This window comes from Miniopterus natalensis, chromosome 17 (genome assembly GCF_054644295.1).
Source record: "Miniopterus natalensis isolate mMinNat1 chromosome 17, mMinNat1.hap1, whole genome shotgun sequence".
NCBI lineage: Eukaryota > Metazoa > Chordata > Mammalia > Chiroptera > Miniopteridae > Miniopterus > Miniopterus natalensis.
Genome location: NC_142097.1, coordinates 20,797,445 through 20,809,990, shown reverse-complemented (window position 1 = coordinate 20,809,990; position 12,546 = coordinate 20,797,445). Strand labels below are relative to the sequence as shown.

The 12,546-nt window shown below is 40.7% G+C and overlaps 1 protein-coding gene across 2 annotated transcripts in view; it reads right to left on the bottom strand.

Annotated features, from left to right (window-relative positions):
- The window catches only part of AP2B1 (adaptor related protein complex 2 subunit beta 1), a 99,515-nt gene that overhangs the window by 4,172 nt on the left and 82,797 nt on the right, over nucleotides 1-12,546 (bottom strand). For both annotated transcript variants that reach the window (XM_016207041.2, XM_016207042.2), the window contains 3 exons: nucleotides 9,815-9,899; nucleotides 8,828-8,914; nucleotides 2,655-2,809 (listed from right to left, as the gene is read on the bottom strand). In XM_016207041.2, coding sequence (XP_016062527.1) covers nucleotides 2,655-2,809; nucleotides 8,828-8,914; nucleotides 9,815-9,899 — 327 coding nt within the window. The remainder of the gene's footprint in view (nucleotides 1-2,654; nucleotides 2,810-8,827; nucleotides 8,915-9,814; nucleotides 9,900-12,546) is intronic.

Below are 12,546 nucleotides of genomic sequence, written 5' to 3'. Positions count from 1 at the left end.
AAGTGATTTACCATTCTCTCTTAGGAAACTAAGGGGCCTTCAGTCTTCTTGCACTCGTACTGGCTCAACCAGATTTCTTTCCTCCTTAATACCTAGCTGAGATCAGATCAATAGTACAATAGGTGTTTAGGGTGATGGAAATGGATTTGAATGATTTTGAAGGTCTGGAACACCATTTAGGGGAATGGAATAGGCCCGTGTCAGACTGTAATGGAAAATTTGGATGGTTTTGTGGGCAGTAGGAACCTAGTCACCAGATGGATAGAAAATAGTAAAGGGGGCAAGGAAATATAAACAAATTTACTATGTGCAAATAAAGGGGAGGCAGGGAGTTGGTTGTGGGTATAAAAGGGCATCATGAGGACAGGGTTTCATGGGACTATTTCTTAGAACTGCATGTGAATCTACAATTATCTCAAAGTAAAAACACAAAAAATATATAGGGTAGGAAATGCCCTTCAACAGATGAACAGACAAACTTGTACATACATGTAGTGGATTACTACTTGGTCTAAAAAAACAACAAACTACTGATACATGCAACAACTTAGGTGGATGTCATGGGTATCGTGTTAAGTGGAAAAAAACCAGCCTCAAAATGTTACATGCTGTATGAATTTAATGGAGGATGACATATCAGTGGGCGCCAGGGGTTAGGGCTGGCATGAGAGTCTAAATATAATGAGATAGGCAAGAGGGAGTTTTTTGTTAGGATGGAACAGTTCTGTGTTCTGACTGTACTGGTAGTTATACAAACTATACATGTGATAAGATTTCATAGTATTGTACACTAAACAACCACAGAGTAATATAAAGACTAGTCTGCAGTTTTATTAATATTCTTTATAAATATCAATTTCATTTGAAAATGCACAATGGGTATGTAAGATGTTATCAATGGGGAAACTGGGTGAAAGACACATGGGAACTCTGTAACATTTAAAAAACTTTTTGCAAGTCAAATTATTTCAAATGAAGTTAAAACTTCCACTTTTAAATTTAACAAACTATGTTTAGGACAGTGATATCAAGAGGTTCTTCTCAAAATTCTCCTTATCCTTATAATGAGTAGAAAGAACACAGCAGGATGTGTCAAAAGGTATCTGAATTCTAGGCACAACCTACCTACCAACAAATTATATGAACTTGACAAGTCACTAATCACTTTTAAAAAATAATTGATTATTTATTTATTTTATATATCTTTATTGATTTCAGAGAGAGGGAGGGAGAGGGAGAGAGAGAGAGAAACATCAGCGATGAGAGAGTCATTGATTGGCTGCCTCCTGCATGCCCCCTTGCTGGGGAATAGACCTGCAACGTGGGCATGTGCCCTGACCAGGAATCAAACTGCGATCTCCCAGGTCCCAGGTCGATCCTCAACCACCGAGCCACGTCTGGCCGGGCATCACTAATCATTCTTAACCTTGGTTCCTTATCTGCAAACTAGGGAGAACCATGCTTCTTTAACCTAGCTGAGATGGAAGATAAAAGGCTGGATAAAAATAAAACAAAAAACACATGGACCCGTGGTGGGGAAGGTGGGTGGGAGGAATGGACACTTTATGGAGGAAGCCTGAAATTTCCCAGCAAATGCTTGGGCAAAAATACAGCTTGACAGGACTCAGCACACACACACACACGTGCTCATCTAGCTTACTTCAAGGGAGGGGACTAGCGGGAAACACACCAAGAATCTTCAGTTCTGGACGGTACTATGACCTTGATACATGCTGATGAAAACAGACTTGGCCGTTAAAATTAAGGAATGGGATCAGAGACTTTTATCAGCCAAATGGTCAAAAGGCTCCCTTAATCTACCGACTATTCAGCTTCCTCAGAGTTATTCAATATTGAATCTTGTTCTCCTGTCACTTTCCTGTCCCCTCCTTCAAAACAGCCTACGAAAACCTCAAACATAATGAAAGAATAAGATATATTTCCCCCATCCCAGGTGGTTTTTCTTTTACTTTGCAAAATGCAGATGACAAGCAACATCCTATCAGGAGATCACATTTGACAACAGCAAACAAATGCCCAGTGTCTAGGGTATAAATCTTTGTTGCTTACAAGGCAATTTGCTCCTGTCCTAAAAATATTGCCAGAATTTAAATTTTAGTCCATTGTAGCACTGAAGGAAGTTTTCTAAACTAAAGTTCCCTTATAGGCTGCCAAAAGTGCGTTCCATTTTGCCTTACCTTTCAGAACCAGCATTTCAGGACAAACAATAGTTAAAAAAAGGGCTCAGGTGTTCATGACTCTGATATCCTTCGGTCATGAACTCCAAAAGCAGGAAAGGCCTTCTTGAAATGAGCTATGTAAACTACCCTCCTGGCAGCTTGCTATGGGACCACATGCACAGATAGGCTAGGTGAGTATTAAGTGAGACTGATCGATTTGCCAAGTTTTGTGAGCAACTCTGTAGATCCTAGGGAGGATTCCTTGCTGCCAGAGGCACCATGCCTGTGTTGATGGGGCAGACACTATACAGAGATCTTCCAGAGAGGCAACTGAGGACTTCTTTACTGAGTGCTTGTTTTGGACATTTGGGGTCTGAAGCGCCTCCTCAAGGTCTTTCCAGGGTGCTAAGAAAAAGGAAAGGGCTCTTATCTCCCTCCTTGAACCCATCTCACCCATTCCGAGAAAGGCCTTACCGTATAATTGGGGTTTCCTGGCTGGATACGTAGCTCAGCCAAGATCCAAATGCCATTAGTGAGCTTCAGAGATTGGTACAGCATGTCCTGCCCTTCCACATTCCTCTTGGCAATAGTATAAACGTTGTTGTTTTGCAACTTGCTGGAAACAGTGTCTAGAAACACAGGTTCAAAATATCAAACAACTGCTTCCCCTCTTCTGACATCCTAATGGCCATGTGTGCTGAAATCCCAACAAGTTCTGTTCCCTGCATGTTTCAGAAAGCCCTTCTCTCACAACAGCAAAGGGTGAGGAAGAGGCTCTTGAAGTGCCTGCCAATCACATTCCAGGACAGAAAAGAGAACGCGGGGCAACTAAACATTAGTGTAAGAAATGCCTGAGGCGACTGCAGTGGGTTGAAGGGGCCACTAGCCGTAAACCAGGTGCTAGCCCAGTAAAGATGCTCTGAAGAAGACAAAGAAAAACAGGCCGCCGCAGTGGCTCCAGCGCTCATAGTCATTTCTGAAATGCTGGTCCCACAGCCACAGGGACATGCAGACTGATGGTCAGATCCACGACACTACTTTCTGAGTTGCTACCACTTCACTGTGGGCCACTCTGGCCTCAGTGGTCAAGATCAGAAAATAACAGAGCTGCAAAAATCCTGCAAGTCAAATTTATTAACCTGGATGTTTAAGATTTTTAAAAAGCAGGCAAATAATTTCTAAAGCTTGTAGGGAATACCATGCTTTCAAATAAACAAACAAACTGTCTCTAAAGACTTTGAGAAAGACACAAATTGTACAAAGATGATTACTACAAGGCCTGTAACCTCAGCTGCTGTGGCTGGTAACAGCGGAGGCCTTCAGTTACCAACCCAGGTAAGAACAGGATGGTGCCTTCCTTGGGACTACAGCAAAGAGACATGACATTCTAGAATTAAAGGTCATTTTTCTCTCCTTGTTCTCTTCCTGCTAATATGGGAGATGTTCCAGCATCAAAGAGAAGCTTTAACAGAGATAATAAACACTGGTATTTTGTTGATAGTTTATTATGTTCATTTCTGATGAGAATTCAAATTACTCATGCCAACTTCGGAAACTCAATTCTTTCCATATAAAAATCTGTCACATTCTACTGTGATCTCTAGGAAAAGGTTGCCACGATGAACGGTCTTTATGCTCGGGGTCCTGAAGTTTTTCATCACTGTGCTTCCCACAGTATCTGGGACACAATGGAATCCTGCCATCAATACCTGTGAATAAGTCTCTCACTCAGGTGTTGGTGATGCCAATACGTACATAGCACCACAGGCATTAAAAACCATCTACTTAGATTTTGGAGGTAGTTCCTGCCCTGACATCTTTCTCCCACGTTCAAACCAGTGAAAGCTCAGGGGAGGAGGCACTAAAGTCCATTCATTAAACATCTGCACTACACTCAGTTATGACTTAACCTTCCTCCCTTTAATTCCAAAGAAGGTTTTCACTAACACCAGGCAGAGGAGTTGTACCTTAAGAACTGGCTCTCTTTGAGTCCAAAGGTGTACCTAGGGTAGTTATCAGTTACATGCAATACTGTTGGAAAGGGAGGCCTCATATGCCTTTTACTCACCTTTTGAGGGATCAGGCAGTTCCGGTTGTCACCTTGGCTTGTCACAATGAAGGGCTCTTGCAGCCTAGAATAGGTTACTAGGCAATGTCGCCAGCTGGAGTTTGGCTAATATCTTTTGACAGGATTGTCTTTAAAACATGGGGGCTTGCTTTAAGTTGTAAAGCCATTCCTAACTTTCAAGGCTCTTGCCCATTTCCAAGGAAATGGAAAACACACAGTAGGAGCCTTTTATTAGCCACTTTGTTGCATAGGCACAAATATGTTCTAGACAATATATATAGCAAGGACCAGATTCCTAAAGACATCTCATGATTTACCACCTATGTAAGAGATGATAGGCTAAGAAATGGAAGCATACAAATAAATGCATATACACACTCACCTCTTCTAGACTTAGAAAACATGGCTAACAGCAAGGTAGAATAAGCAAGTTGAATAGATACAACTATAAAACATTTGGAAGCATTCTGGCCAGGAACGTGGCTCTGCTCCTCCTGAATGGCTGTACCATGATTTCTATGGAAATACTGAATAGAGGGAGTGCTCGATAACATAAGAATGTGTGTGAGTCAATTTTGATAAATCTTAGATACTAGGTTTAAGCTTAAGGACATCTAGATAGCAGGATAATCAGACTCTGTTAAATGTACTTCAAGAATGGCAATGAAAGCCAGATGTAAGAAGGCTTCTCAGCCAGGCTGAGATAAACTTGACAAGGTATCAGGTATTTTTTACACACCTCAACTCTTGGGAAACGAGATGGATCCTTACAGTTTTGAGACTTTGAGAATAAGAAGGTAATGCTAAGACACTGAGACGTGCCCCCCAAAATAAAAAAAGGTGGTCAAATATAGTTATAGAGCTGACCCTTAACAATGCAGGCTTGAAATGCATAGGTGCACTTATAAGTGGGTTTTTCAATTGACTCAAGCAGTTCAAACCCAACTGGCAGCTGGAAATCCGTGTATGTGGAAGGCTGACTTAAGATATCTGCAAATTTCTGACTGCGCGGTGGTTAACATCCCTAACCCTTGCGCTGTTCAGGGTCAACTCTACTTGCTTCAAGATGTGATTTCTTCTGGTTCATTTGTCTTCCCCAAATTTGCCACTTTGGGTCTATGGCCTAAAATCTTAGAAGCTATGGATGTGGCCTGCCTTCCTACGTCTTCCTACTTCAGCTAAGTCACCTCTTCCAGCAGCAGTGAGTGAAAAGACAGTACTCAGAGGGTGGGAAGAGGGGAATTTGCATTTGGCACCCAGCTGTGGTATTCATTAGCAAGTTCAAACCATGATGCTGAAAAGAACAGTTTTTACCATTTGACAACCAAACTATATCTATATTCAAGTACTGGCTGGCAAAACATTTCCATTTATGAAATGCTACAGAGGATGGGGAGAACCACACCAAAACAAAGAAACAGAGCTCACCCTCACCTAGTCCTCCTGCCAGAAAAAATATGTCCCTTACTACAGTGCCAAACTAGATGCTATACAGGGGTGGGAAAATAGGTTTACAGTTGTGAGTACATGAAACACAGTTATTATTATTACTTACTGTATTATTTTCCGTATGAACTGTAAACCTAACTTTTGCCCACCCCTGTAAATACAACATGCCTCGGCTGTTCAGAGCATAATAAACATAAAAAAAAGAAAGAAAAAAAGGTTTGTAGACTGCCAGAAAGATTCCTTTCTGGATATGGCTGGAGATGCAACTACTTCTTGTTTACTTAAGACAGTGGTCCCAGACATGTACCAACTCCAAATGCAGCTATAATGGTAAGCTACAAAGCAGATTCATAAAGATCTCTTGACACTAGTCGAGATGACCAGTGCTAGAAAGCAGGGATACCCACAAGTGTGTGCCTTTCTGATCTAATATCTTCTAGTATTTATACAAGTAGTGGCACCACAAGCAACCCATCATATAGACCTTTCTATTATGATCTGATTAATTATTGATGCTTGAAGAGTTTCTTCTTTAGAAAGAAATGGAAGAGCAAAAGAAAAAGCTCAATGCTAGCTGGTAAGTCCTTTTAAGCCTGTAAGTTCCCATAGCCCTCAGAGTGTTACTGCCATCTGTCAAATGTCTACTCTGCCACAGAAAAGCTATTTAAAGTGTTGGTACTATTGTGATTAGGGCAGATCAGCTGGAAAGGATGGTATTTTTAGCTTTCAGCTAGACCCAGGGTGTTGAATCAGAAGGCACTAAACCTGGAAACGGTCATGTTAATAGAGCCTTCAAGAATGGAAGGAGATGTAAAGGCCAGGGCACCCCAGACCTTGGGGTGAAGGCAGAGGAAAAGCTAGAAAGGGTCAGTTGCAGGAAGGGGCCTTGTAAGATTAGCAGTGATTTAGTGGGAAAAAGGATGGCCTTGGGCTCCTGGAGAACACAGAGTGGCTGTTTTTTTGCTCTGCTCCATGTGCTATGCTGCCATAGAGCTGTGTCTCACTGGAAAACCCATTTGTTGGTATTTGGAGCACCCAAAGCAAGGAGAAACTGGCGTGAAGCCATGGCAGAATTGATCAGAACAGGATTTTCTCTGAGAAACTGCTCCAGGCTACATCAGAGGACATAGCCCCACTGGGAGAAAGGCCAGATACTTCTTTGGCAAGACCACGAACGTACATCAAGGTGTAATAGTGTTCACAATTCCAATCTGGAAGCAGGGGGATCTTTTCTATTATTTTGGCAGGCCAGGCCAGACTAAGTTATCCAAACTTCCTTTTTTTGTTGTTTTTTAAAAGCATGTCCCTTTCATACTAGATGTCAGAAACCAAACCCTCTTTCTAATTACTCTGGCCTTTTTCTGTGTCTCTACAGGCCAATGTGTTCCCAGATTGTGTTCAAGGAACACTTGTGTTCCAAAAAATGTTAACAATAACATCCTGTCATTTTAAATTCCAGTCCACATTGATCTAAACAGGTGTCCTCAATGTAGGACTCCTCAGCTTTTAGTGTGCTAATGTGCAATGGCACTTTCTAAGACAGGCACATCATGCACTATATTTTTCAACTTTCACTGACCACAGGACCCTCTCCTCCCTTTTTTAAATAACAAGTGTTTTCAGGGGCATAATATACAAAATGTTGCCATAGGACCAATTACTACAATAGTAACTACAACGAAGGACATGGTCTTTTCCAAGCTGGGTACAGAGGCTGCTTCTCTTAACAGGATCCACACTGGTTCTTACCATTAGCAGCCACTGTGAACCTGACAAGCTTCCTGAAGCACCTGACAGCTTCCTGAACAATAGCTTATTGTACTGTGGAAAGTTGCCCAACCTTCCACACTCATCAAATGAGGTTTGTGGTAACTGACCAGTGAACCTCAGAGAGAGTGGCAGGTAACGCTGTCATCTACCTAGAACACGGCACAAAAAGCAGCTCAATTTGAGTATGGTTTTGTGAGTGTGAAAACATAGCAAAAACTCTAACTTTGTTTAATAAACACGCAACCAGTCATGATGAGAAGCCTAGACCAAGACCTAGAAAGAAGGCAGATATAGGAAATCAACTAATAGCTATTACAATAAAAATTATAGAAGACTGATCTCCTCAAACCCTCTTCAAGGGCTAAGGAGAAGCCCTATAAGAAAAGATCTGTCTGAACAGAGGATGAATACATACATCACAGAGCCCCAAAAACTAAAATTTAAAAGGAAAACTTTTAAATTGAGAAGATTTAGAATGAGAAGACAGTCTCTCTCTCTCTGTACCTGCCACACTGCCTCCTTCTCTTAGCACTATGCTCTAGCTACAACAGGATGGCAGCATACGGAAACCACTTATGAGAACTGCCAACACCTGGGGGCAACGTGATGCATAAATGAAGAAAAAGGAGTAAAGGACCAAGCACCAAGGCTCACTTTCATTCAAACTTAACCTTGCACTAAAAAAGGACTGGGACAAAGGCAGGACTCTGAACTTAGGAATCCTTCTGCTCCTGAGGAACACTTCAGTGAAACAAAGCCCTAGGGACTGATAGCTGCTATTGTTTTTCTTCTTGGTTACTTCTCTGATGTTCTATTATAGTAATAAAAATAACTACAAAAGGGTCTGGGGCTTTTTAATGGTGATTCAAGAGGTTAGAATCAGGATAAATGTGGACACAAGGCAAGAAAGAAAAAGGTTACCAACTAGTCTTTAATCAACTACGATGTATGCTTATTTAATAAGAAACACCAAATTCTAAGTAAGGGTATCAGAATGAGTCACTTTTCCTCCAATACCGAAGGTAGATATAAAAGGAAAAATAGTCCTTTTAATTCTAGGAAGAGCGCACATTCTTAAGTGTCACTTCAATTATCTGGATGTTCAAGTAATATGACTAACACATGTGCAACTACTGAACTGGGAAGATGGAAACAGTCTAATTTGTTTCTTAAATCTGTTGGCTTGTAAGTAATCTAGTATCTACATCAAAACATCCCAAGTTTTTAAAGAGAAGTTTGCAAAGTAATATATCTACCATATAACTGCTAGAAACAAAGTGGATATAAGAAGAGGTAAATAAAGACAATAAATATCTAATTTGATTTACTGAGATGAAAATGAAAAGTAGTCATTACTCACCAGCATTTAAATGACATTCCTTAATCTGAAACTGAAGCTCATTTTCATTGGGAATATCCTTCCATGTTGCAAGGAAGACCTGGCGCTCTGTATGGAGAAGCAGGGGAAAAGGAAGGATATGCACAATCTGTTGATGCTGATTTCTGATGCCCTGTTCCATTTCTCCTTTGGAGTGCTGGCTCGTGCAATAGCAATTCAGCCAGGAGTAGCCTGGGCCTGGAGCCGATTCTTGGCTATGCAGAGGTGCTACACTCCAGGTCAATTAATCCCTCATCAGTAGCACTAAGATACATTGGAAAATAGTTTACATCTAGGGTTTAGTTTTGGCTCTACTGTTTTCCTATTTAGTGACTTAGGGTAAGTTTGTAACCTTTCTGATCCTTAATCTCACCATATATAATTACGTCTGTCACACTTACCCAAAGAGTCACTGTAAGAACCAAATCAATTAAGTGCTGATACAATTTGATATTTACCAATATATGCTAGTTTTATTAGATGGTGGTTTCCTAAGTACGAGAAGAGAGAAATGGCAACAATCACATGGGGAACACTAGTGTTTTTATAAATTACTATAATTATAATGAAAAAGTGTGAAATAGTGAGAGAATTACCAAAATGTGAAAGAAACACAAGTAAGCAAATGTTGGAAATATGGCACCAACAGACTTGCTCAATGCAGGGTTGCCACAAATCTTCAATTTGTGGAAAAAAAATGCAATACTTGCAAAGTGCAATAAAATGAGGTATGTTTGTACTCTGTATGCTGGGGTTATTCAGAAAATTGGCATTGTGATTTAGAGACCAACAGCAAAACAAGACCACTGTGACTCAGGCGAATAATTAATTAGCAATCATTAAAGCTTTAGAATAGCCTTACCCATGCCATTTTTTTTAAACCTCAAAATAACTTGTACTTCTGGGCTACGCTCTGCCTAACACTCAGAGGAAGGGCAAAGATATACTTCGCAGGACAGGAGGACATACCCATTTTGCCATCTTCTACAAAAAGCACATTGAGCGGGATGAGGCAGCTGAAGTAGAAGACATCAATATTGTTTTTCACAGCCACCTGCCAAGAAAGAACAAGGGAAAATCAGAAAATTGTAGAAAGCCAGGTAGGAGGAAAAGAACAGTTGTGTGCCTTGAAATATATCACCCTATTTCTTTCTCCTTTAGACAGTGCAGGACCCCCCCAAATCAAGACACACCAGCCCATACATTGCAAAGCACATCCTTACTCATTCCACTGTCAGAGTACTGTGACAACCTGCAACACTACCTCTCTCTAGGAGGAGCTACAGGGGGAATGAATTCAAGGACGAGTTCTGCACCCAGAGTATTCTACTCATTTTTTGTTTGTATGGTTATTAATAGTTGCTGCTATCACTTACTAAATACCTATTAACGATATGATTTCTAATCCTCGTTATTACTAACCCAAACAAAGTAGGTGTCACTCCCCTCTCATTTTACAGGTGAGGAACGGAGGTTCAGAAAGATCCAGGGTCACATGCAATTTGACCCTAAAACCTGAGTTTTTCCCTCTCCACATTAACTGCTCATACTGCCCATTACCTTTTTTTAGATGCCGGTTTTAAAGTTGTTTCTTTTATAAAATCTTATTTTCTAAGTCCTATGGTTGGAAAAAGCTTGTGGGTCAAATACTGGTAAATTGGATGACTATACGAAGGAAAGCCTTTGGCCCTGGCTGGCTGGCTCAGCTGGTTGGAATGTCATCCCGTACACCAAAAGGTTACGGGTTCGATTCCCCGTCAGGGCACATACATGCCTGAGTTGCGGGTTTGATCCCCGGTTGGGGCACATATGGGAGGTAACTGATCAATGTTTCTCTCTCACTTTGATGTTTCTCTCTCCTCCCCCCCCCCTCCTCTCTTTCTAGAATTAGTCAACATATCCTAGGGTGAGGAGAAGAAAAAAAAGGGAAAAGCCTTTGAATAAGCAAAAAAATGAGTTCTCTTCTCACAATATAAGCTTCTGACTTAGACAGGCTGTAATTCTACCATGGCCTTGCATTCAACTCAGAGCATGCTGTTTATATTTTTTATAAAGTTGCATTTTTATTCAGGGGAAACACTGATTGATGTATATATTCAGAAACAGGCAGAGTCCACTGAGGCAGATTATAAGAACCATATACTGTAAGAAGGGAGAGTAGGAGGAGAACTGCTAAACCACTACTTCCCACTGGTTTCTGTCACTAGTGACTTTCCTATTTATGCTCTTGGCACTGCAGGGAAACATTTCTCTGGGCAAGTTCTATAATCAGTAACCATGCCTATTTCTTTCATTTTGCTCTAAGAAAATAAAGGGGGGGAAGTGCCTACCTAGCACCGCTATCCCCCCAACTCCCAACACCTTTTTTCTCTGGGACAAATGCCCCTACTTCAACAGCATATCTATCTCATCATCAAAACTTTGGCCATGAGCCCCAAATATCCTCTTTCCAGAGTACTTCCAGTTCTTTTACATTTATTCTCTTCCCCACCTTAAATAGTACCTTTATGTCCTGCTGTAAGTTTGGTTACGTCTACTTGACAGTCTTCCGGTTCTCTCCCCCTGAAGGATCCATCAAATTACTTTCCTTGTAACGTGTGTTTTTAACCTTTCAATTACCAACCTTCCAGGAGTTTCTGACCTATATCACATAACCTGATGCCCAAAATATCATGACAGCAGGATTCTCAATGTAAGCGGAGAAACCAACCTCACATTAAAGTGGGACTTTAGATATTTTTGAGATACTAAAGCACCACTTCAAAAGATTTATACCAGCGTGGGCTTCTGTGAGACATTTTCTAATTAATGGGGCATTTAGCAATGAGAGGAGGACTCATTTCACATAAAGAAACTAAGAGGATAGAGGAGTGCCAAGCTCTATGAAGGGCATTTAGAAATGAAAACTGGGGTGGTACAGGTGGGGTAGTGAAATGTGATTATCTACGATCATCTTTGAATATAAAAGTCGTATTTCACAATGTGCCATTCATTCAAGCATTTATTAATGTTTACTAACCATTTCCGATATAAAGAATACAGAAAAGATAATCCCTGTCCTCCAAGGGATAATATTGGTGATATTTAACCAAAAACTTATACATAGTGTTCTGAGGGAAGCCATATTACAATTGGGAGTTCTTTAGTGATGAAACACATGAAAAGCTCCGCTAGGTTAGTTCAGCATTCTGCTTGAGGACCCTTAATACACAGATGAAAGCCATGGACCCTCTTTCTGAAAAACATATGTGCAATATTTTGACATACAATTTCAGGGGTTTCAGGACACTCTGAAAATTTTCCCTGGACTTCTGTTCTAGAATAATTCTGAGAAGCTGGGAAAAGCAGAGGCAGTGGACACAGTGGTTTAGAACATGGACTAGGGAACCAGAACAGACAACCTGATTTCAAATTTTGACTGTCACTCACTAGCTGAGTATGACTTTGGGCGAGTAGTACTCAGCTCAATTTTCTGTCTGTAGAATGGAGATAACAGTACTGAATGCATGGGTTAATGAGTTAATATTCGCAAAGCACTTAGAATGGGTGCCTAGCTTAAAGTAAGTACTATAACAAGTTTTTGTTAAGGAAAAATTCCCTGTTCCTTCACTGTCTTCTGTTTCACTTTTTTTTTAAAACTCAGAATTTTTCATAATAAGGATAACCATATTAGATTTATCCGAAATCTTACACATGTTCAA